Raw genomic sequence first — 25,292 nt, forward strand, 5'->3', positions numbered from 1 at the left:
GCAAGCCCTAGGCGCTGAGGCTTTAACCCACAGGTTGGCTGCTTTTTCTGGCAGAAAGTAGACTGCTTAAATCCTGTGCTTACCATAATGTGTAGGAAAGAGAAGGTGGGTAGGGAAACAATCCACAAGAGGGGACAGAAGAGGGAGTCCTTAAAAATCAGAACTTGCTAAAGCGTTTGTTGTAAAGGTGAATGTTAGCTGTGAAATATCTGAACATTCTTGGAAAGTGCTGTCTCTTTGTAATAGACTTTTGCCTTAGGTAGTTTACAGACTTGTTTTGCGTAGCAGTCTAGGTTAGTTAAGCACTGGATTCCTGTGAGAGCTCTTGAAATGGGAAAATTCTTTTCTGATTTCAATCAGATGAGATAGGACTAGCTTGCCTGCTAGCATTCTTCTATGTAAACACGTTTGAAGAGTAATTGATTCGCTATCAAGTGTTCACAGTGCTACATTTTCTCTCCAGCCCACCTTTTGATCTGATAAGTTGGTTCTTAAGGTTATTGTTCTTAAGGTTATTAGCTGTCATGCTTATTGACTCCTTGAATTTAAAAGGGGGAGGATTTGAAAATATTTAGCATTTGTATTGTGAACCATTGCTTTTTGTGTATGTGTGTGTTTTGGTTATATCTCTTGCACACAGAGAGACACACACCAGTTTCCCTGAAAAGAAACTCTGGGGGATATACCTTGACTTTTCAAAACCTAGCTACTGAATTGCTGATTGCAGGATTTGAGTATACACAAAAAATGTTCATGTGATATCCTTGCAAACACACCTGAGAGCCAGGATTGGCCCTGCTAAGTACATACTGTATGTGCAGAAAACCTGGGTGGTTGTTTTTTAAACAAACCCACACCCACCCACATATTTGTTTAAAGCATACCCAAAGCAACAACTTAGTGCAAAATAAAAAAATCAAGGTTTCTAAAATGGAAACATCTAGAAATGTGCTGGTTTAAAAACTCATCACCAACAACAGCAAAAAATGGAGTTCACAATCCAGGAAACACATAGGAATGTAGCTGTTGAGCATCTCTAGGGAGGACTTTCTGGGTTAGCTGTTGCACAAATTAGAATGCAACTTAAAACTTTTGACAGATGTAGGATAAAGAGACATTGGAACAGATTCTTCCAGGGGTGCTGGTTCCTATTGGGACTAGTAGGGCGGTAGGAAGGTAGGTAGAGCTAGAACCAATGATAGCCAGAGCCCACTAATTTTAGCTTTGTACCCATCCTCCTCCTTCCTGCTGAGCTCTGCAAGTGGAAGACCAAGACTAAGGAGGAGGAAGATGGCAGGCAGGACCACCCCTGGCTTGGCCTGTAAGTAAGAAGGACTGCAGTTGGTGGGGCAGTATCCTTGAAACATGAACTTGCAGGCATTTAAGTGACTTGGGCTGTGATCCTAACCCCACATCTCTGGGCGTAAGCCCAATTGAATTCAGTGGGGCTTGCTTCTGAGCAGATATGGTTAGGATTGCATGGCTGAGTACTAGTTGAAGCCCTGCCATCTTGCCCTTTCCCACTGGTTCCATGGCCGCCTAATGCCAGCCACTCCCTGCCCACTGTTGTTGCAGAAGGCAGAAGCAGCAATGAGCAACAGAACCAGTGTGAAAGGGGCAAGACTATGCAGTTCCAGCCGGTGTTTGAGCTAGTCTGCCTTTTATGTCCTATGCTAGCACACAGTGTCTCCTTGGGCCTGTGAGTGATAAGCTGAGATCAGTGGGAATTCTGCCATTTGCACAATGTGGCTTTGTTATTTGCCCAAGTAGCGCCACAATTTTTCCTTTCTTGTCTGTCATCAAAACAAACACACGTGTCCAAGTTGCCATTCTTTTGTTTTAATAGTAATAACACCCTTGCATTTTGTTTATTTCTGACGTTGTTGTTATTGTTGTTGTTCTAGGAGGCAGAAGCCCTGGCGAAGCAGGAAGCGTGAATATTTTCCCTTGTGCCTAAAGCCTTAAATGTTCTGCGAAGGGAAATTTCAACAGCTTTTTGATACAGTAGCAAAATTATCTATGCTTCAAGAATTCCGCCCCACCCCCGCCCCCTATGCTGATTGCTGCACACAGCATCCCCACTATACATGAATATAAAATGGAAAATGCCAAGTGAAAACTCAAACTTGCCATAAAGACAAAGGGTGTCATTAAAGGAAGTGTTTAGAAATAATGAATTTCCCCCCCACTTGTTCACCCAAGTGGTGCAATCTGCTTTTTGGCAATTTTGTAATTTTTTATTTTATTTTTTGTAAACTTAAAAAAACACCCCACCTTATTTTACTATTAGTAATGCAATTCTGTAGTTATACTTGTAGATCCAACAGCTGAAACAGCAGCAAATAATTCTGTTAATCAACGCCAGTGCCTCAAAAACATTACTGAAAAATAATGTAGGTGTTTCTTTAAATGTGATTTTGGAAACAAAAAAAGTTAATGTGTAGTGTAGTAATAGTTGTAGTTGCTTGCTGAGGTTAGGATATTTCTTCATTTGTAGGATGCATTTTGAAATTGTCTACTGTAATTTTTCAGCACACAGCTTAAACCTTTATTAAAAATGCCTTATAATTCTCATTGGAGTGACCAATGTGAGGAATTCTCACAAACTCAATATTTGATTACATTATAATATATCTGCTTTTCAAGGACCTGAAAATGCCTACTTGTGTAAGATTTTAGTGCAGTCATGGTGAAATGTACATAACAAACCATATTACAAATAAGCCAAAAAAACCACAAGAAATAAACCTGCTCTGGTCCTCATCTTCTGTAAACTTTGAAGCCTTTCATGCGACGTTTTGCAAAAAAAAATCCATTCCACTTTGCTCGTGTATGTTTTAGAACTTGAAAAGCATAATCAAGTTATTGCTATTTGGAATAATAGTCATTCTGAGTAAATCTTCGCTGCTTTGTAGGAAGAGAGATAATGAGAAAAAATGCCACCTCTACAGATTTGTCAGCGTGGATTTGCAATGCCATGAAGCTGCTTTCAGCAATCTTTGCTCATCGTGTTGATTTTCATTTAGTGCAATATTGAGCTGTTATCATTGCAACAGGCAATAACCTCACTCAGAAAGCATTCTGGGGGACTGATTCATCAAGGCCTCTAAGTTGGAAAGTAATCTTGAAGACTGTGTGCCAAAGCTCTGATCCAGTGATATCTTGCCAAACACCTTTTGTCTACTGGCCACAATTTATCTCTTGTCCCCTTGTATATTGAACAAAGATGCTTTCTAATCTGTTGATTTTGACCTTAATAGTCTACTTGATCCTTGTTACCAAGTATTTTCTTTTCAAGGGTTTCCCCCCACTCCCTTAATTGGTGTGTTTATGAATGGGATTCATACGAATTTGCAGGACTGTCTACTGTATGCAAGCGCTCTGAGAATCAGGCTTCCTTTTTAGACATAGTGTAGCTTGTCACCATCTTATCATTTGTTAGACCTGGGTGATGAGCTTGAGGAGTAAAGTCTCCATACTCCAGAATATTTGAGAAGACAGTGGAGTTTAAAAGAGAAAGCAGTTATGTGACTTCCTTCGCTGACCTGTTCCCCCCCCCCCAATAGAAAATGTTGGATGCAATGTTTGAAGAACTGGGTGCAGTCCAAAAGCAGCTGCTGCCTTATTTTACAAGCTCTGTAATGTAAAAGAGTTGGAAGCACAGCAGTATATGGAGTAGCTTTCACTATTTGCTTTAGCCCAAATGCTGTTTCTGAGCAGGTTTCTTAGTATGAGCTCTGTTTGGATTGGAAAATATGTTTCTTTCTCCCCTTTTCTGCATGGATTCTCCTTTCTGTCCTTTGGGATGTGATTACTGTAGCTTGCGGTGACATCTGAATCAGAAAACTATGGGTTATTGCTTGCTTGCAAGCTATGGGTTGCAAACCTACTTCAATCCATAGTCTCTAATCATTGCTTAGAGGGTCTTGTTGTCCATTCTTTTCCTAATTCATACCAATGAAACAAGAAACCAGGACCACTTCCAGACAACTGCAGTTGGGATACAGTTGCATGCCAGCAAATCTAGGCTACACCTTTAATGTGGATTTGGCACTCTTGAACAATAAACCTACTTCTCCCATTCCAAATGATCTTCTTTTGAAAGGATGTGATTGGAAAATGCACTGTAAAGTGAAGCATAACAGATTTTTGATGTGATGCAATGTAACCTCCCCCCCCCCAAAAAAAATACAGAATGAATGCTTGACAACTGTGCACATCATATAACTTGCCCACAAACTTTGTGCAAAACAAATGAGGTTGAATGCCCAATAAGTCACTTGTCTGGAAGTGACCTAGGAAATGGAAGCGCGACCAGTGCACAAGATGGAAGGAGGGCTACAGAAATCCATAGCATGTTCTTCATTCTCTGGGGATTAATTGGGATGAGGAACCTCAGGCCTGGGAAGCAAATGTACCTTATCTGTGGGTCTCTTCTCAAGTCACATCAGCCTGCTTTATACCTATTTAGTGTTTTTGCCAGGATATAATGTGCCCTTAAGCTCTGATCGTGCTTCTTGCTTTCCTAGATGAAAGATATGGAGGGATATGTGAGCAAATTGTTGTTCCACTTTTGCTTCTGTCACACACCACTGGCATGCGGCCCCCAGAAGGTTGTCTAGAAGGTCATGTGGCCCTTTGGCTGAAGAAGGTTCCCCACTCCAGATTAATCATTCATGTTTCAACCAGATTAGGGATATATAGGCAGCAATTTTAATAACTGAAACAGGTGGCCTACACCCATGGGGACCCGATTCACACATTGTATTTGCCCATGTGTGCCCAAAGTGATGTAGGACTGCAGAAAGTAGGGTGAACCAATGGTTTGTTTCCATGTTTTGCCATACAGTAGGAAGCCATCTCTTTTTGCCTGTCTCTTTCTTTGTCCTCCAGTGAATTAGCATCTGGAGACGCTTCAGCTCTAACTGCACTCTGTAGTAAATTGAGTCAAGGGTGGGATAGGATAATTCTTGTTGGAAGGACAAAAGCATGAACACATTGCATCGGAAAGAACAGTGGTGGCCTATTGAAGTTGTGGTCCATGTATTGAGCTTGAACAGATGGGTATTTTTAAGTTTCTTGCATGCATTTTAGAAACTTCGGACTGTGTTGTGGATTTTGTTTTTCAGTTGCTCACTTTTACAAGTGGGATAAAAAATTGCTTTCCTTAAAAACGTGGCTGTTTTAGGACATGTAAATATAACTCGCACGGAGTCAGCACTGGGAAAATAGTGCTTCTAAATTTAAATGTAAGTCCCCACTTCTCTCTGTGTTGAATGGTGTGCCATGGTACAAGATCTTGAGGTCGTGAGTCCCCTTAACACCTTCACTCTCCTTCCCAGGAATGTGACTTCTTCCAAACACAGTATGGGAGGGTGGGAACAAATATTCTTACGTGAATCATCATAACTTGGCAGTCTTGGGGGTATCACAACAGGGAATATCACATCCAATTTCAGGAAGCAGTTTTGACATTTCCTTTCTACTGTCATTTCTACAACCAGTAAGGCAACGAAACATCTTAGATTGTCATATTGACTCATGCCATAGTATTGCAATAAAGCAATTCCAAACAGCCTGCAAATTTAGAATTGTTTGTGTTTTGTTTTGTTTTTTTAAAAAAGAATTCGCAAACCCATCCGAATCCCTGCAAAAACAGCACCTGTGAATGTTGGGTTAATGTATTCATAGAATATTGAGACTTTTCCAGTAGGAGGCAATGGCTAGTAGTTGGTACCATCACATTTTAATGGAATTCTCTGTCTTAGGGTATAGTTACGATTGTGTCTTAAATGAATTTAATTGCCAATTAGATAAATTCACAGAAGGCAGACCTATCCATGCCTCTTAGCTACAGTTGCTAAAATGGAACCTCCGGTTGATCTCTTTATTATCAGTGGCTAAGATCCGAAGTTGGGCAGGATAGCTGCCTACACTTTGTGGAAGCTTCCAACCAATACTATTTGGAAACCAGATGCTAGAAGAGGTCTTACATTCATATCAAAAGTCAAAGTAAGTACAGGCTTTTATCTGTGCTGTGAGCCGAACCCTGCTGCTGCTGCTGTTGCTGTTGCTTCTAGTATTCAGTTTTGTTCAGTCACAGCCCAATTTTGATCTTGGTCCTACTGTGAATCCCAGTTCAGGTCAACTTTATCATGTGTTCTGGGAAGAAAATGTTCAATTCTGAATGCTAGTGTGCCATTTATTATCCCTGGACTGCTTTGCAGGTTCAAGTAGCAAGCAATGATTCGAGGAGATATGGTGATAAATCTGTAACAAGCATTATTGCTAGCTTGTTAAAGAAAAAAAGATTGTGCAGTCCAGGCTGCCTTGATGGCAATCTGAGGGCACAATAATCCAGCAAGCGGCTAATTCTCATTGAGGTATACCCCTTTAGGTGATTCATTGTTGTCCCATTATAAAATGGTAGTACTACTACTACAGTGGTACCTTGGTTTTCAAACGTAATCCATTCCGGAAGACTGTTTGAGTTCCGAAATGTTCGAAAACCAAGGACTCAATAGCTGACAACTATCTTGCACCCAGCAGAAGCCGCGTAGCATGTTCAACTTCCAAGGTTTGTTTGAAAACCGAAACGTTCGACTTCTGAGATGTTTGAAAACCAAGGTACCACTGTACTACTGTATAATTCATTCTGTGACCATAGGCCATAACTACATCATGCAAAAAGAAAATTCCTTGTTTACATGGAGGGTGTGGTTTGTTTGTATGGAACGGCATTCAGTCATGCATGGCACACCTGCATCTTGAAAAAGTAGGCAACCCCAGATGTACATTCAGCAGCACCAAGAGAACTACGCCAACATCTCCTTTGTAAGAGATTTGCCTTTAAACTGCTTTTTGAGACTTGGTAAAATTGAATTCTTGTGCTTTATATTTAAAACCTGAAATAATGTACTCTTTCCTCAAGTAAGGACTTTCTTGTTTTTATTAATAATAATCAGGCTTGTCATTTTTAACAATCTTGGGGTTGTTTTTTAAGGTTTTTTTTTAATTAATGACTGCCTTTCCTGTTTTTAATGGGGTTTTTTTAAAAAAAAAAAATCCTTCTGTCCCCTTCTGTGATCATTCTGGGTCCTGGATTAGGAAATAAAATCACAGGATGTTCTGCTTCTCTCTTAATATATATATATTTCACAATTGCTGATTTCTTTGAAGGGTATTTTGTCTTTCTGCTAAGTTAGTCTTAATATTGGTAATCAACACACAGCAATGAAAATCGATTTCAAAAAAATCTGTAGTAACAGATGTACTTCTGCATCTTTCCGTTCACTCTTTTTTGTGTTACAGTAGTATGAATTTCATAATAAAGATTTCTACCTGACACACACACATACACAAGCTTTACTGGTGTCTTGTTTATTTGTAATATCTAACATGCTTCCATGTTAGAGAGACTGGCCTTCAGCTTTTCCCTTTCCCTTTGCTCCATCCTACAACAGGGGATCCCACTTCTACTGTGTTCTCTTATATTTAATCATGTATTCTAAAAGCAAACAGAAATGAAGCCCAAGTGGGCCATTGAAAAACAAGAGGGAAATATTAGCAAGTACTGAAAAACCCTGAGATCTGCTAAAGTATTCACCAAAAGAGTCACAAAATCTTGGCTGATGGAGGGGTAGATGATGTTGGGAGGAGAATGGCTTGCAGTAGCTCTGTACAAGAGAGTTCTGTTTTAGGAAGTGATGATGAACAGCAGCATTTTGGTCCAAACTACATGTGACATTGCATACATATTTTTGCATTCAACACGCATTAAAAAAAAATAATAATTCACAGAGCAGCCCCAGGGCAGTGGTGATAATTACTAAGGTTATAATAGCTGAGGAGGGGAGATTGGACCCTTTCATAGGCACAAAGCTTTCTTATATCGAGTCACAAAAATGGTCCATCAAGTTCAGTATTGTCTACACTGGCCAGCAGTGGCTCTTCAAAGTTTCAGGCAGGGAACATTCCCACCTGGAGATGGAACCAGAGACCTTCTCCATGCAAGCCAATCCACACCTGCAGCCTACTTTCCTCTATCTAAAATGAAATGCCACAAATGACAAAGGAGGAAGGACACATAGCCAGGCTCCTTTTCATCTGAACCCCAAACCATCTTGAAGCTCTTGTCTTAATTCTGTGGGCTGTATCGTGTTGTGTATCATGCAATCTTCCATAAAAATAATGGTTCTTTCTGTTTGTTTGAAGTAGTTCTATGAACTACCACATTGGGCATACTGTATTTGAATAGTTAAAACTATGACATTCTCTCACACAAGAAGCAGCAATGTCTTATCAGTTTGGTTGGCTTCAAAAGAGAATTAGACACTTTATGGAGGTTAAGGCTATCATGGCTACTGAGTATGGTAGCTATGCTCTGCCTCCATAGTCGGAGGCAGGTTGCTTCTGAATACTGTTTCTGGAAATCACAGGAGATTGCATTCAGATCCTGCTTGTGGGCTTCCCAAAGGTATTAGATTGACTGCTGAGAAGAGGATGCTGAACTATAAAGGCCACTGGCCTGATCCAGTGGGCTCCTATGTTCTTAATGGGCATGAGACACAAAGGACTGTTAACAGATCAGCTGATTTTGTATACACTTTGGCTGCCGTTTTAATTGAATATTCCATCCAGATGTGCAATATTTTCCAGTACCTATACTAAAATGTTTTTTCATAGCTAAAAACAATGTGTTTCCACTGAGCTTCTGAAGAAGGTAGTGCTGAACGGTGTTTCACAGAGAAGACGGCATGGCACTTGAAGCAAACGTTATCCAAAAAGCTGATTTGTCATTTGTGCAACTAAGGTATTTATAGCTTGGAATTTTTTTGACACGCAGGATTCACAAATTTCATCTAAGTAAAAAACGACAATATTTTAATATCTATGTGGAGCCACATCTCAGATGGAAATCCCTTCTCTTGCAACATTGTCTACCCTTCCTATCTTCAGGAACTTCCTAACTTCTTCATTTTCAGTTGCTTCATACAGCATCTCAAAATCCTAAAAACAAATGCAAACAGCCCATTATATAGATTCAAGAAACCAACAAATCTGGTATGCGTAATGGTTACAGCCATCTTACCCAAGATGGTGTTCTCCAGATGTTGCTGGACTACAACTCCCATTATTGCTAACCATTGTCTGGAACTTACGGGATCTGTAGTCCCAAAACAGCTGGAGAACATCATGTTGGAAAAAGCTTGGACCTGAGAGGCTTGGATTCAAATCTCCAGTCAATTATAAGGCTTGCTGGAGAGGTCACTATCTCTCAACCCAACTTGCCTCCAGGATTGTTGTAAGAATCATTGACGGAAGGCAATGGTGCTCAGATGTTTGAGGAAGTTTGGGCTAAAAATGCAATAAACAATAGTTCAAATGAATAAAATATAATTGTGGGTTAGCTACTGTGAGAACAGAGTGCAGGACTACATGGAGCTTTGGCCTGATCCAGCAGGTTGTCTCTTATTTTTCTTAGCTGCTTCGTGTGTGTGTCTTTGTGTTTGTGTAGAGTCTGATCTCTTACCCCACAATACTCCTCTCCATTAAATATTTGAGGTGGAATCGCATCTGGCTTCCCAGCTTTGTCCCTCATCTCTTGCAGCAAACTTTCACTGATGGACACATCCACTAACTGGTACTTCATACGGTTTCCATCCAGAATGCGAATGACATCAGACTGCCTTTGCTTCACCTAGGCAGAAACAAACATTCCTGTTGAAGATGGTAGCCCTGAATCATGGAGCCTCTCTTACATGAAGGACAATCACCCCCTACCCCATATAGACCTCTAGGACCAGTTAGAATCTATTTTCACAGTTCAGAGACACATTTCAGCCACAAACAAATATAAGTACTTATTTCCTACAAGGTGTCTGTTTTTAAAAATTGACGTTAGCATTTTTTAATTTGGGGGGCAGGGAAAGCAGCGCACCCAAGTAGTTAGCCTTGCCCAAGGCATGAAATAGCCTGGCACCAGCACCACTCAGAAGAGAGCAAGGTTTGTGCGTGTGCCTAGATAGATATGTGCAGCCAAAAGTAAAAGTAGCTGAGAGTAAGAAATGGGCTCCTGTTTTTCCAAAAGGTGCATTTGAGCATGTGCAGAGTGCCTTACGAGTAGACGTGCCATGGGGTTTCTCTAAGTCAGCCCACACCTGTGCCACGAGCCCCTCCTATTCCGCGCCAAATGATGGACACACCTACCCAACCCTCCGTTTGGTGGCTCTATCGCTGCATCCCGGGGGGGGGGCGTCTCTACCTCTCGTCTAAACGCTCTCCTCTCACCTCCCTGGATCCTGTGACACTGGTGTAATAGACCCGAATAGTGCCCATGCTCACACCGGCTAAGGGCCCCGATCCTCGTTCATCCACCTCCTCCGCCCACTTTAATTTTATCTGCTCCGTCCTGGATAAAACTCTCCCTACCGCCCGCCCGAGCCACAATCTTCGCAGTTGCTATGGAAACGCAACATCTGCGCTGCCTGGATTTTATCCCCCTGCCCCGTTCTCCGCCTGTAGGCTCACCGTACTTTTGGATTGGTCTGCTGGAGCTGCCACTCAAAAAAAAAGGCAAGCCCTCACAACGCAGGCCTATATGCTCTCACGTCCTTCCGCCTCTTGGTGGTTGCTCTCTGGCGCCCCCAAGCGCGGCTTGCGAGGAACGGCAGGAGTTTTTTGTTGTTTGGAGGAAAAGGTTGCGGGAGGGCGCGGGACAACGGTGATTATACCTTGAACCGCTGCAGTAACCATTCCTTGCTCTGGTGGTGGCTTCACTGCAGAAGAGGTGGGCAATCTGGTGCCCTTCACGGGTGTTGGATTTTCATCAGCGCCAGCCTGGTATGGCCAGCAGTTGGGGATGATCAGTGAACTGTAGTCCCAAAACTGACAGAGGGCACCAAGTTGGAAGGGACCCAGGGTCATCTAGTCCAGCCCCCTTTTGCAATGCAGGAACCTTAACTGAAGCACCCATTGCAGATGGTTATCCAACTTCTGCTTTAAAGTCTCCAGCGAAGTAGGAACTTGTAATGAATGGGGGAACAGCCACAGCTCTGTGGTAGACCACCCGCTTTGCATGCAGAAGGTCCATAGCTGTCAAACTTCCCTTTTTTTGTGGGGAATTCCCTTATTCCAGCGCCGTTTCCCGCTGCTATCCTGGATTGTTAGATATCCCGTAGACTGCCCCTGGAACAGATGAGGCTGCTGATCCCTTATTTTTGAGGCTGCCGATCCCTTATTTTCAATCTGAAAGTTGGCAGCTATCAGAACGTCCCTCCAGGCAAGGCTGGGAAAAGACTCCTTTCTGACACGTGGGAGAAAGCTGCTGGCAGTCTGTGTAGACAGTTCTTAGCTTGATGAGCCAATTGTCTGGCTACCACTGATATAAATAAGGCAGCTAGCTCCCTGTGTCCCTGCTGCCCGAAGGAAGAAAAGACTTATCACCTTTTCTACATGGAACATGTAAGCCCTGGACACTGGGGCACAAAACTGGTATCGCCTCAAACTCTTGCCTTGTGGTCCGTTTGCCATAAAGGCTGGCCATTGCTATTCTGCCTTGCCAGGAGTGGAAAAGGTGGAAAACTGAAACAAGTAGGCCCATTCCTACTAGAACTGGTCCATGAAACTGCTGTTGATTTTATTTAAGTTACAGTATTTATATTAATAAGGTACCTCATTCCACTCCTCTTTCCCTGCCCTGATTCAGGAAGGCTGAGAATTGGGGCTGGTGGTTAGATGACCAGATGACCACCTTTAAAGATGTGGGGAAGGGGGAAGATTTGTGATGAGCAGCTTCAAGGCTTGGTAGGAGTTATTGGAGCTGACTTGGAGCTTACATTCACCTCCTAAAGTCAAGTCAATGAGATCTAATGAAGTGTAGTGTTTTGATTGTTGACCCAGACCAGCTTCAAATCCTTATTTAGCTGTCACCTTGGATCAGTCACTAACCCACCTGACAAGGTTGTTGAGAAGATAAGTGGTGGTAGAACCATGCATGCCAGCCTGGCATATTTGCAAGGGCTGCCACTTGCCTTATAATTAGCAAGTGGAACCTGCAGCAAAATGTGGGGTGCTCCTGTTCAGAATTCTTCCTAGTCTGTCTTGTCATCTTCTAGGATCCTCCATTTCACCCTCACTCAATTTCCTGTTCCCACCCTCTCAACAGTCAGCATTCCTTGTTCCCTGAGCATGCTCAGTCCTCATTAGGCTCTTTGGGGTTCTACCCCCATTAAAGTTTTTTGTACTTCTTAGGGTTCTCCCAAACCTGTAGATATCTCCCGTGTGTGTGTGTGTGAGTGTGTGTGTGTGTGTGAGAGAGAGAGAGAGAGAGAAAGAGAGATACCGATACCCTTTTGGACTATGAAGTATCCACATGCAAATGGTTTTCCTTTTATGAGGATATAAAGTTAAATTTATTTGTTAAGTGTTATCTATCTCAGGAAGGAATGCAGCAAGGCAGATGGTTATGAACATTCATTTTCTACAAGGCATAGATTATGTGTCTTCTTCATCATCATCATCATCATCTTCCTAAAACTGCTGTGAGCCAAAAAATGACAATGACCATTTATGCAATTATAGATGAGAATGTAATAATCTATTGTGGGAATACAGGAAGTAGCCTAGTCAAGAATCTAGTAAGACAAAAAGGAAGGAGAAAAGTTTCTGTGTTGCAAGGAGCTTGGAAGGGGAAATGAGCCAACTGTTTGAGGGGTTCTAAATGTTACTGGGTTTGTGCACTACCATGGCAAAAAAAAACTTTTCTAGACTTCACTGTATACACTGAGTATCTCTAACCAATAGGCCTCCCAGTTCTGCAAGACACATTGGGTACACTCCAGTCAAAATTAAACATTTTTAAGTCTTAATGGTTTCAGTGAAGTAGATCTAAGCACATGTTGGAATATCCCACTGAAATCTAGAAATATTATATATTGTAATTATATTAGCTTTGGCTTAATTTGCTTAAAATGCTTCAACTCTTTCTTTCTGGCTCTGAGCAATTTATTTCTTAATGCAGGTGAACCCCTGCACAGACCATTCTTTTGTGATTAGGCTTCACAATATAATATAAATTTAATGAATAATAAAAAATAATAATTAGGAAATGCTTCTGATTGTGATAATTAGTTACTTAATGTATTTTAGATCACCCTTCAACTGAAGTTCCCTGGCAAGCATGAAGTTTACATTAAGATACAGAATAAAAGATCAATAAAAACATAAAACTACAATAATATAAAATTAGGCAGGGCAACACACAGCAACAGTTGTATAAAACTCCAGTTGTATTATGAACCTCTAAAGTCCAGGGAGAATGGATATGTTTTTAATTGATAGCAAAAAAAGATTTATCCTCAGTGATTCCTATCTCCACTGGGAGAAAATTCTACCTGTCTTGAATGTGTGCATTTGTCACATGACAATCAGTATGTGTTCAGACATTTAATAAAATAACATTAGCTTTCATTGATAGCCATAAATCTGCCTCCCTTTTGTAAATGATACTTTTCAGCTAATGGGGTTGAGAGACCAAAATTGTGTAAAGAAGCTTGCATCTGGAGAGAGAGAGAAAGAGAGAGAGAGAGAGAGAGAGAGAGAGAGAAGGCAAGTGAGCTGTGATTTATTTCACTTAAAGGGATTCCCTTAGGAATGCAGTTGCTGTCTTTGGAGAAAGGATGACGAGTTGTCTGCTTTTAGGAGCCTGCTTGCTTCCAGTTGGTTTTGTTTGTATATCTGTAAATATACAGCTATTATACAATAAATGCCCAGTATTCATTCTCTCTCTCATCCAACTAATCTGAATTCTCCAATGTAACCCTGCCCGGATGTCTCACCTTTCATGGAAGTTGAGGGTACTTAGCATTGGTGCCAACAGTGGAAAGGAGAAGAAAGTAAGACAATATCTGTGGGATTAGGCTGGAGAACCACCATCATCCAGCATCCTGTTTTAAGAGTGGTTAATCAGATGTCTGTAGGAAATCTGAAAGCAGAACCCAAGTGCAACAACAACCCCCCCCCCATTTGATTCCCAGTCACTGGTATTGAGAGGCATATCACCTCCAGTGATGGAGGTAGAACATAGCAATTGTTGCTAGTAACTACAGATAATCTTATCCTCTATATAAGATCTCTTTCCTTGGGTGAGTGAATCCAGGTGCAGCAAACAATAGCACTCAAAAGAGAAATCATATTCCAGCAAAGCCCAAGAGCTTCAGTGGGAATTAGAATGATCACAGTGCTAGTTCAAGAGAAGCCCAAAAGAGGGTCATTGGAAAGTAAGGTGAGATCCTTCCTGAGGAACCTTCTGCATGGGATTAAAACTGACTCAGAATCTCAGCAACAATTGGGGTTGGTAAAGAATCATTGAACTCCCAGAAGTGCAAGCTGGATTTAGAAGAGGCAGAGGAACCAGAGACCAAATTGCAAACATGCGCTGGATTATGGAGAAAGCTAGAGAGTTCCAGAAAGACATCTACTTCTGCTTCATTGACTATGCAAAAGCCTTTGACTCTGTCAACCACAGCAAACTGTGGCAAGTTCTTAAAGAAATGGGAGTGCCTGATCACCTCATCTGTCTCCTGAGAAATCTCTATGTGGGACAAGAAGCTACAGTTAGAACTGGATATGGAACAACTGATTGATTCAAAATTGGGAAAGGAGTACGACAAGGCTGTATATGGTGACAGCAGTCACGAAATTAAAAGACGCCTGCTTCTTGGGAGAAAAGCAATGACAAACCTAGACAGCATCTTAAAAAGTAGAGACATCATCTTGCCAACAAAGGTCCGTATAGTAAAAGCTATGGTTTTCCCACTAGTGATGTATGGAAGTGAGAGCTGGACCATAAAGAAGGCTGATCGCCGAAGAATTGATGCTTTTGAATTATGGTGCTGGAGGAGACTCTTGAGAGTCCCATGGACTGCAAGAAGATCAAACCTCTCCATTCTGAAGGAAATCAGCCCTAAGTGCTCACTGGAAGGACAGATCGTGAAGCTGAGGCTCCAGTACTTTGGCCACCTCATGAGAAGAGAAGACTCCCTGGAAAAGACCCTGATGTTGGAAAAGATGGAGGGCACAAGGAGAAGGGGATGACAGAGGACGAGATGGTTGGATGGTGTTCTTGAAGCTACCAGCATGAGTTTGACCAAACTGCGGGAGGCAGTGGAGGACAGGAGTGCCTGGCGTGCTCTGGTCCATGGGGTCACGAAGAGTCGGACACGACTAAACGACTAAACAACAACAACAACAAAGAATCATTGTGGATGGACACCTGGCTATCTTGGACTCTAAAGTCTTTCAGTTAGTATCTGGAATCAAAAGGCTTTGACTAACCCAAAACAGAAAAACAGACAGTAAAAAGATATCAGGAAAAGAAACTGCAAGTAGTAACAGTCAACGCTGAAAGTGGGTAACTTAGGGTGGGACCAGCTGCAATCTAGTGAGGGAAAACCTCTTACTATGCAAACTGATGCATTCAGAAGACAGTCTCCATGTGTTCAGGGAAGCTTACTACCAGACCCAGTGCAGGATTACAGACTTATATACTGTTTTATCCTGTGTTCACATTGTGACCTTCATAGGAGGAAGCCAGCCATTGCAGTTTGTTTAGTCTGGAGATGCAGCTTTTTCAGAGGTATGCAAAATAGAGGTATAGAATGGGAGACACTCTTGTTGACTGTGCACTAGCTGCATTTCAGGACTAGCCCAGGTAGTACTGGAGAACATATTCCCCAGACAAGAGACAAACATATTGGTGACAGCCAGTACTATATAATATGGAATAGTGGGTCACTTGGTGAGGCTCCGTTCAGAAGTCATGGGAGAATACTGTTGTAATGGAGCATTTAGTTGATCTGAAAAGGAAACAGCTACCTGGGAGTGAACAACTAGAAAATGAGGGAAGCATTACCTTGCGAAAATGAGCCTCGGTTAGAAGGAAATGGGAGAGCTTCATAATCAGAATGGAAACTGCAACTCTATTACTACCTAACTGTGACTAAATCACATTGATAACCAAGTTTTAAAATAGCTTCAAGCCAGTCATCTTGATTTAGGAACACACGTGATCCAAGTTCCCCCTTTTCTACATCCTCAGGATGATACAGGGAACTGGCAGTATTCAAGCACACTAACAATGCCCTTGCCCACATCCTAAATAAATAGTACAGTGCACCCCCCACGCTACGCCACTGCTCCCTGCCTTCCATCCTACCAACCCCAGTGAGCACCAGCCACAATTAGTGGTAGGGCTGCCACTGGTAGTACTGCATCAGAAACATTCCAAGTAAACTCATTCTCCATTAGCTGATTCTTATGTAATAAAAACAGCAGCATCTACATGCAAGAGGGAACTATTCACAGGCTTACTACGGGAGTCATAAGATTTGCAGCAGGCCTTTTTTCTTTTTTGGAAGGAGGAACCCCACCCCCGCACCCCAACCAAACAGCCCAGACTGAGCAAACTCAGTGGGCATTGAATTGACTGTTGAGAGGAAGAAAATGGAAAAGGGAGCAGGGAATGGAGTTTCCTGGAAAAGGATTAGAAATCTGAAAAGGAGCATTGTATGCAGCAACATTTTATTGCAGATCCCACCTGCAAACACGCTAGACAAATCCCACTCTCTTTCCCTGTCACAACAATCCTTCCAGTCATAGCATATACAAGCCACACACCCCAGCAGCAATACCCACTTTGCATATAAGAAACACATTGTACTGAGAAGAGTGAAGTGTAACTATTGTTTCAGTAGTCTTCTGTATTCTGCACAGGGCAAAGACAAAGGAACTGGGCACAAATCTAATATCAGAAACAGCAATGCTCAGAAACCGGTGGAAGAATATGACTTCAAAGAGAGACTCCAGCAGGTAAAGGCTGAATTCATCGAGAAGTACAGTTCTGTCATCTGTGGCCTACATCAGGAAAAAAAGTTTTTATTCTACTACAGGTATTAATTGGCTAGTTAGAATGCATGAACATCGAATCACACTGGGCCAGTCACACTGCTTCGTTTCCAATCAGTGCATATCCTGTAACCTGCTGAAATCTGGTAACTTTTTATACACATGTGCTTTATTTTAGTTCTGTTTTTGTTGTGTAGGCCTTGGCAATAATGTGGTAAAAATAACATACAGTATTCCTCAATAATGAGGAAGCATCACAGAACAAACTAAAGCAGAACGTGTTCACAACTAATGCATGATTAGTGTGCCAAAAACATGTTGCAGAATATACCCACAAAAAAGCACCTGTGCGGACAGGCCCTGAGACTGACTTTAATTGTCATAATCTGCTGTTCTTGCAGTTCATAAACACTCTGACCTCACTGCTTATTCTCTCTCTCTGCTGACTTAGTATTCCTTACATCTGACAAATTAGACCTAGTTCACTAAAGCTTCTGTCACAATAGATCTATTGGTGCTCAAGGTGCCGCAAGACCCTTTGACGTATTTGCAGGAACAAACTAGGCACAGCTACCCCTCTGAAAACAGGAACTGCAGACATTGAGAAATAAAAGTTTCTACATCTGAATCCATTGAAGTTGGAAGTGGCTGAGTAAACTACCAAGGTTTTTGGTCACTAAGTTTGTACACAGTTCACACCCCCATAGAAAATATCCATGCGGACCCAGTAACAGAGAGAAATGAGATTTTAGACATTTGTGGTAAAGAACAAAAATGAAGGAATGTAAAGAAATCTGCAGATATGAAATAGAACTAACCCCCCCTTTTTTTTCTTGCTGAACTATGTTTAAGAACAAGTTCAACTAAGTCATCTGATTCAGGTTATATTTTTAAACTAGGTCTAGAAGTTGGAAAGATGTGCAGATGCTCCAAAAGTTGGATTTATTACGGAAAAGCTTGGAACTAAAGATCAATAAAAATAAGGAAAAAGGCAAGCAAGAAAAGATGAAATATGAAGTTGTCCTCCAAGCTCTGGTGCTTGAGTAAGTAAAATGTAATAAGTAAGTCTTCCATTATAGTAATGAATTCTGCAGATGGGATATTTATTAATAACTTATTATGAAGAAGATTGTGCATAAACCATATGTATAGAAATGTTACCAAACATTTTCCTTACTAGCTGTAGGTTTTCAAATACGCAATTTCATTGTGTAATTTATATTTGGTTATTAGTAGTTTTATGCAGTTCTCTAAAAACAAACATCCATTTATATCAGAAGTGGCTGTACATTGGGTATTTACCGGTACATTCAATTGGCTACAGTGGAACCTTGGGTTGTGAACGTGATCCATGCGGGAGGCACGTTCGCAACCCACAACATTCACAACCTGCAGTTCCACGTCTGCGCATCCGTGGGTCACAATTCAGTGCTTCTGCGCATGCGCAAAGTGTGATTTAGCACTTCTGTGCATGCGCGAGCGCCAAAACCCAGAAGTAACCCGTTCTGGTACTTCCGGGTTTGGCGCGGTGCACAACCCGAAATCGCATAACCTGAAGCATCTGTAACCCAAGGTACCACTGTATTTACATAGCAACTTGGGAGGTGGGGAGGGGAGAGAGGCGATAACTTCACTAAAATGCTACAATGGCACATTTAACACAGTAGATATACTTTGGACCTTTATGTGTCCATATTGAATACCCACAGTTAAGAACTACAGTGGTACCTTGGTTCTCAAATGCCTTGGTACTCAAATGCCAAAACCCGGAAGTACTGTAAGTATTCTGGTTTTTGAATGATTTTCAGAAGCCGAACATCAGATGCGGCTGTCGGCTATTGTTTCCAGGACACCTGCACGAATCAGAAGCTGCTCCTTGGTTTTTGAACATTTTGGAAGTCAAACGGACTTCCAGAATGGATTAAATTTGGCGCTTTTGTTTTTGCTATTTATTTTGCATTTTTGTTTTTGAGGCTTTTTCGGTTAATTTGTTTTTGTGACTGTGTGGAACCCAGTTCAGCTACTGATTGATTGATTGACTGATTGATTGTGTGACTGTGGAAATGGATAAAAGCCCCCCATCCAAACAATGACTATCAGCAGTGCAGGTAAGAATTTTTTTTTAAATCATCTACAATAGTGTCTTATTTATTTTATAGTACAGTACATTGATTATTGCTTTCATTTTATGGATCATTGGTCTCGTTAGATAGTAAAATTCATGTCAAATTGCTGGTTTAGGGGTTGTTTTTAAAAGTCTGGAACGGATTAATTCGTTTTGCATTGCTTTCTATGGGAAAGCGCACCTTGGTTTTGGAATGCTTTGGTTTTGGAACAGACTTCCAGAACAGATTAAGTTTGAGAACCAAGGTACCACTGTACTGCACACTGGGCTTTCAGGTCCAGCTTCTTGCAGAGCAGAGCAATGAACCAAGTTCACTTTCGTTATTGTCTGGTTCCCATTTCCATGGACTTACGAAATTACTCAAGTAGCAACCGTCACTTGGAGAATATGAGTTTTGTTTGGCTTGTTGCCTAATATTCCTTTGCATTATAAAATAGTAATCATATCCTCTTTGGGGTATGTTGTCACTGGAGGTTAGATCACATATTTTTTCCATGAGGGTTGCATTCTGCACTAGAAGAAAAGGGGAACAGGATAGGTCACTAGACAGTTAGTACTTAGAGGATCTTTGAAGAAGGTAGAGACTAAGGAATCCTCTGCCTCCAGCTTTGCTTCTGTTTACGTTACTGATTTCACAGAGCATGTAATTCTCGCCTTCCTGCAAAGGTATGTTGTGTACTTTTATCACTATTTATTCTATTATTATTATTATTATTATTTTAAACCAAACATTTCTTGTACTTACAGTGCAACACTTCTGTTCAGAAGAATGTCCCAACTTTTCCAATAGATTTTACTCTCTAGCCATTTGATTTAGTTTGGTAATTTCATCTGCTAAACTGTGTTTATGTTTGTACTTTTGTACACAAATTGCAGTGGCAAATGGCTGATGCATATGTGTGTGTGCATGCTTTTTCCTGACAAGTGTGTTTAGGACGGCAGCTTTCAGCATCTCAAGGTTGCGATTCTATGCTCATTTCTAATTTTGAGCATAAGTGCTGCTTCATTATTTTTAATAATCAGTTACACATATTCCTTTGTAGATGTGTAACTGTATCACAGGAATATGAATTGGTTTGATTTGCAGCCAAGATTCAGTTTGGAGCTAAGATTGCTGCTTCTTATGTTCATCAATGAGAATCTTTTCCCCCCTTTGGCTTTGTATGCATATTTTAAAATGTATACATACTTTTAAAAAATCCTGTGAATTGTAGTTTGTTATGTGTGCTAAGAGATGTTGGGAGACCCCTAGTCCCCTCACAGAGCTACAATTCCCAGAGTTTCCTGGCAGTGGGATTGATATTCTCTGGGAATTGTCGTTCTGTGAGGGGAACAGTTGTGCTTTAACAAACTCCTAGTTCCCTTAACAAACCACAGTTCCCAGGATTCTTTGGGGGAAGCCATGACTGTTTAATGTGGCAAGATACTGATTTATATGTATAGTGTAGATGGGGCTTTAAAGTATTTTGATTTATGGATGAGAAACTGGGCAGAATCTGACGTTTCATTTATTTATTTAGTTGCTTATATTTTTATATCCCACCTTTTTTCCATTCCTTTCTTTTTTTTTTTATAATAATTTTTATTAATTTTCCACACAAATAATAAAAACAGTATAGAACAATATAACTTCAAGCTCGTCAGTTCATATCCTTCTTTCTTTGACTTCCCCATACCTCCCCATCCCTGCATCCTTGTTTAATAATTCTTTAGCAACCCTTAGGTCCATTGTCTTAATTCCCTTTCATAAAAATTTCTTAAGTTTTTTTGTTTACTGCTGCAATTCTTTACTTCTTACCCCCTGACATCTTAACATTCCTCAATTTTGCAATTATTTTTAAGATATATTTTGAATTTCTTCCAGTCCTCTTCCACTGTCTCTTTCCCCTGGTCCCGGATTCTGCCCGTCATCTCGGCCAGTCCCATAAAGTCAATCACCTTTGTTTGCCATTCTTCCAGAGTAGGTAGTTCTTGCGTCTTCCAATACTTTGCCAGTAGAATTCTTGCTGCTGTAGTGGCATACATAAAGAAAATCCTATCCTTCCTTGGCACCACTTGGCCCACCATGCCCAGGAGGAAAGCCTCTGGTTTCTTAGGAAAAGTCCCCTTAAGGACCTTCTTAATTTCATTATAGATCATTTCCCAGAAAGCTTTGACCTTTGGGCAGGTCCACCAAAGGTGGTAGAAAGTGCCTTCAGTCTCATTACATTTCCAACATTTATTATTAGGCAAATGATATATTTTTGCAAGCTTGACTGGGGTCATGTACCACCGGTAGATCATTTTCATAATATTTTCTTTTAAAGCATTGCATGCAGTAAATTTAATACCGGTGGTCCATAACTGTTCCCAGTCAGCAAACATAATATCATGACCGATATCTTGTGCCCATTTAATCATAGCTGACTTCACCATTTCATCCTGTGTATTCCATTTTAACAGCAAGTTATACATTTTTGATAAGTTCTTAGTATTGGGTTCCAACAATTCTGTTTCTAGTTTTGACTTCTCTTTCTGAAATCCTATTTTCCTGTCCTGTTTAAACGTCTCATTTATCTGATGGTAATGCAACCAATCTCGAACCTTAGGCTTTAGTTTCTCATAACTCTGAAGTTTCACCCTTTCGGCATCATATTCTAAAATCTCATGATATTTTGGCCATTTAGAATCCATATTGAGCTTTTTTACTTCCCTAGCTTCCATTGGTGACACCCACCTAGGGGTTTTACTTTCCAACAAATCTTTGTATCTAATCCAAACGTTATACAATGCTTTCCTTACAATATGGTTTTTGAAGCTTTTATACACCTTTACCTTGTCGTACCATAAGTATGCATGCCAACCAAAACTATTGTCGTACCCTTCCAGATCCAAAATGTCATTTTCCATTCCTTTCTTGAGAAGCCCAAATTCAGGTCCTGCCATGGCCCACAGCGTGGTTTGGGCAAACTGAATATTTCTGATCTCACTTTCCACAGCTGATTTATTTTTAAGGGAACTATTGTGACTTACCTTGCAAGGCTGTGGTAAAGGTGAATAAGACAAGACAGCAGATGTGATATTTGCACTGATGGTTTTCCCCTAGTTTTCTTCACTGTTTTTAAGGTTTACACTTGACCAACAGTAAGGTAAAGGTAAAGGGACCCCTGATCATTAGGTCCAGTCGTGACCAACTCTGGGGTTGTGGTGCTCATCTCGCTTTATTGGCTGAGGGAGCTGGCGTACAGCTTCCGGGTCATGTGGCCAGCATGACTAAGCCACTTCTGGTGAACCAGAATAGTGCACGGAAACACCGTTTACCTTCCCGCAAGAGCGGTACCTATTTACCTACTTGCACTTTGACGTGCTTTTGAACTGCTAGGTTGGCAGGAGCAGGGATCAAGCAACGGGAGCTTACACTGTCGAGGGGATTCAAACCACCAACCTTCTGATCAGCAAGTCCTAGGCTCTGTGGTTTAACCCACAGCGCCACCTGCGTCCCTTTGACCAACAGTAGCTGGGTATAAAGGCGGCAATCCTTTATCTACTTTAATGGGAGTAAGCCCCATTGAACTCAGTGGGACTTACTTCTGAGTGCAAATGTATAGGGTCATGCTGTAAACTATTGTAAGATGCAGTTGAAGTCTACTGCTGTTTCCCCTGGGGTGTTAAGAAGATCCCAGGGAAAATTCTGGAGGGTATCTGTCAATTGTCCTGGGCAGAAAGAGTTGGGGAAAAGCTATGTTCTCCAACCTGGCATCCTGGCCCAAAGTTTTTGGACAGCAGCTATTGCCAGCCCCATCCAGCACGGCCAATGCTTAGCTTAGAGGTAATGTGAGTCAGAGCCCAACAGCATTTAGGAAGCAAGTGGGTTAGGGAAAGCTGCTGTAGAGCATTTTGCTGTTTGAGTTTACCTGCGTGCTGCAGGACTGGGGAAAATGTTTATTTATTTTATATTACAGTGGTGCCTCGCAAGACGAAATTAATCCGTTCCGCGATTCTCTTCATCTAGCGGTTTTTTCGTCTTGCGAAGCAAGCCCATTGACGGCTTAGCGGATTAGCGCTATTAGCGGTCTAGTGGCTTTTAGCGATCAGCTGAGAGGCGGCTTATCAGCGGAACAGCTGATAAGCGGCTTAGCAGCTTAGGAAAGGGGGGGGGAGCGAAAAAAACCCGCGGGAACTCGCAAGATTTTTTCGTCTTGCGAAGCAACCCCATAGAGAAATTTGTTTAGCGAAGCGCCTCCAAAACGGAAAACCCTTTCGTCTAGTGGGTTTTCCGTCTTGCGAGGCGTTCGTCTTGCGGGGCACCACTGTATTTATTGAAAAATAAAAAAAATACATAATCACAAGTACAGAGAGTAAGATAAGACACAAAGAAGAAGAAGAAATAGTACCCATGTAAAAAACAAAACAAAACAGAAAAATAAATTGTATACGTTACAAAAAGAAAAGAAAAAAATGTTATTGTAGTTAACCAGGCCTTAACCAACCTAATATGGTATTTATAAAAATGAATTCTAAGTATCATTAAATTTGTCCATGGCAAGTCTATGTTTGTTTGCAACTTGTTCATGTGTAGTGAGTTTGCACATACCTTTAATCCAATCATGGAAATGATCCATATTTTCATTTTTTCCAGTTCACCAATACCTGTCTTTTTGCTGCAGTAAGGGTGCAGGGAGTCCATTCATATTGTCCCTTTGTTAGATTCCATGTATTGGGTATATAATTCAAAAGGATATTTTCCTCTGCAAATTTCAGATTTTTCTGTACAGTTGTGTTGATTGTCTCTATTACCTTCCACTAAAATTTTATCAATATAGGACATTGTACAAACATATGTTTTAGAGAAGCATTATCCCTGTTACATCTCCTGGAGCTATATGTCTTAGATAGTCCTTTCATAAACAAGCGTAATGGAGTCGAGCCCAGTAAGTTCTAAATGTTATTTTTTGTTGTATGAGTCTTAATTTCCAACATGACTTCATCTGCCCCTCACTTTTTTGCTTTAAAGGAATATTATCTACACTACGAATTCGACAGCCTGCCTCAATTCTCAGCCAGAATGCTAGCAGAAAGCATCCTCATCAACGTTGCCTACCAAGAGGAATGGCCAGACAAGACCCACCAATCCCAGACACTAAGAGAAGTTGGAGAAGACCCCTGGCAAAAGCAGTTTAAAGATACAGATGCAAACGGAGACTTTTGTACAGAATCCAAGAATGAGTCTGCAGAGAAGGTGGCATTGATGTGCTGCGACAAGGAAAGAGGCCAAGAAGTTCCCCAGCAGAATTTTCTACAAAAGTCACCTGCAAGAAGATGCAACAATATCCCCCAGTCAACTCCTCAGTGCATACCAAGACAAGAGCAACACTGTGAAAATGAGCTGGATTTGTATAGATCTTGGTCGGGCCAAAGCCTTTACCAGAACTATCCTGATCTGCATATCGGAGGAGATCACATAGCTGACCATACGTGTGATTCAGATTGCATCATGGACCAGACCTATGATGGACTGTCTGCTGGCCCTGTTTTGTTCTCAAAAGATATCCCGTTAGGACATTCACCTCTAAATGAACCTGTGTTGAAATCCAAGTCTGTCAAGTTCTGGCATGGAGAAGAGGTTGGGGAGAAAAGCATGACTTTCCACAAGCAGCCTCTTTCAAACTCCATACTCAACAACTACATGGAGGCAGAAGTCCAGGAACTTTATAAGCAGTTTTTGGAAGAAAAGCTGACCAGGTGCAGTTCCTTAACTCACTTCCTGACATCGAATATGCTGGTGAATAATATCAGTGAGGTGAACCTCCAGCTGCCTCATGAAAAACATGGTGAAGCATCCAAAGCAACACAAACTCTTTTCCATTCCTTAGCTCGGCTTGGTTTGCAAAACACTGGCAGTGGAAACAGCAGTGAATTTAGCACTCCAAATTTACAAATCTCAACACCACATTGCAGAAGAAAGCCCTCTGTGATGTAGTATGCATCATGACAGAAATACATGGTAGAACTGTTGATTTGTAAATACTGTTTGGTTTAAACAAATTAGCCTTTAAGGTAGCAGAGGGCTCTTGCAACAAAACCAGCAACAGGCTGACAATCACTGCCTGTTTGGTGCTGAATCTCCAACCATTGTACCCTGGCCATTGAAAATAAGCTTGTGATACAAGCAGAAACTAGTTACACTACTGGAGTTTTCAAACAAAACCTCTGCATAGCCTATTAATGGTTGATTGTGAGCTGCTATGGAATTTCAGTGCTATTAAACATCTGCTTTATACCA

The 25,292-nt window shown here is 41.3% G+C and overlaps 4 protein-coding genes across 7 annotated transcripts in view; 3 read left to right on the forward strand and 1 right to left on the reverse strand.

Annotated features, from left to right (window-relative positions):
- Window positions 1–5,584, forward strand: part of SH3BGRL (SH3 domain binding glutamate rich protein like) — a 38,256-nt gene extending 32,672 nt beyond the window's left edge. The window contains exon 4 of the mRNA XM_079961804.1: window positions 1,905–5,584. Coding sequence (XP_079817930.1) covers window positions 1,905–1,937 — 33 coding nt within the window. The 3' untranslated portion in view covers window positions 1,938–5,584. The remainder of the gene's footprint in view (window positions 1–1,904) is intronic.
- On the reverse strand, window positions 3,556–10,477 carry LOC307207697 (SH3 domain-binding glutamic acid-rich-like protein 3). The gene is made up of 3 exons (XM_079961806.1): window positions 10,291–10,477; window positions 9,533–9,700; window positions 3,556–9,009 (listed from the first exon to the last, which is right to left on the reverse strand). The coding sequence occupies exons 1-3, from the start codon at window positions 10,336–10,338 to the stop codon at window positions 8,908–8,910; spliced, it is 318 nt and encodes a 105-aa protein (XP_079817932.1). The 5' UTR covers window positions 10,339–10,477; the 3' UTR covers window positions 3,556–8,907.
- Window positions 10,478–10,646: 169 nt separating this feature from the next.
- On the forward strand, window positions 10,647–17,993 carry LOC307207696 (uncharacterized protein). Of its 3 annotated transcripts, XR_013834762.1 has the most exons (4): window positions 10,647–10,723; window positions 11,902–11,980; window positions 16,781–16,949; window positions 17,805–17,993. XR_013834762.1 is itself a non-coding variant. In XM_079961805.1 (3 exons), the coding sequence occupies exons 1-3, from the start codon at window positions 11,455–11,457 to the stop codon at window positions 17,950–17,952; spliced, it is 333 nt and encodes a 110-aa protein (XP_079817931.1). In that variant the 5' UTR covers window positions 11,274–11,454; the 3' UTR covers window positions 17,953–17,993. The 3 variants fall into 3 exon arrangements, 1 of the variants encoding a protein (XP_079817931.1); XR_013834763.1 differs by lacking the exon at window positions 11,902–11,980 and having other exon boundaries at window positions 10,675–10,842; window positions 16,774–16,949; XM_079961805.1 differs by lacking the exons at window positions 10,647–10,723; window positions 11,902–11,980 and adding an exon at window positions 11,274–11,463 and having other exon boundaries at window positions 16,774–16,949.
- A 274-nt stretch (window positions 17,994–18,267) lies between these two features.
- Window positions 18,268–25,292, forward strand: LOC307207670 (TLR adapter interacting with SLC15A4 on the lysosome-like). 2 transcript variants are annotated; one of them, XM_079961762.1, is made up of 2 exons: window positions 18,268–19,013; window positions 24,024–25,292. In XM_079961762.1, the coding sequence occupies exon 2, from the start codon at window positions 24,075–24,077 to the stop codon at window positions 24,987–24,989; it is 915 nt and encodes a 304-aa protein (XP_079817888.1). In that variant the 5' UTR covers window positions 18,268–19,013; window positions 24,024–24,074; the 3' UTR covers window positions 24,990–25,292. The 2 variants fall into 2 exon arrangements, with proteins under 2 accessions (XP_079817888.1, XP_079817887.1); XM_079961761.1 differs by lacking the exon at window positions 18,268–19,013 and adding an exon at window positions 19,448–19,696.

Source organism: Podarcis cretensis (genome assembly GCF_951804945.1).
Source record: "Podarcis cretensis genome assembly, chromosome: Z".
In the NCBI taxonomy this organism is placed as follows: Eukaryota; Metazoa; Chordata; class Lepidosauria; order Squamata; family Lacertidae; genus Podarcis; species Podarcis cretensis.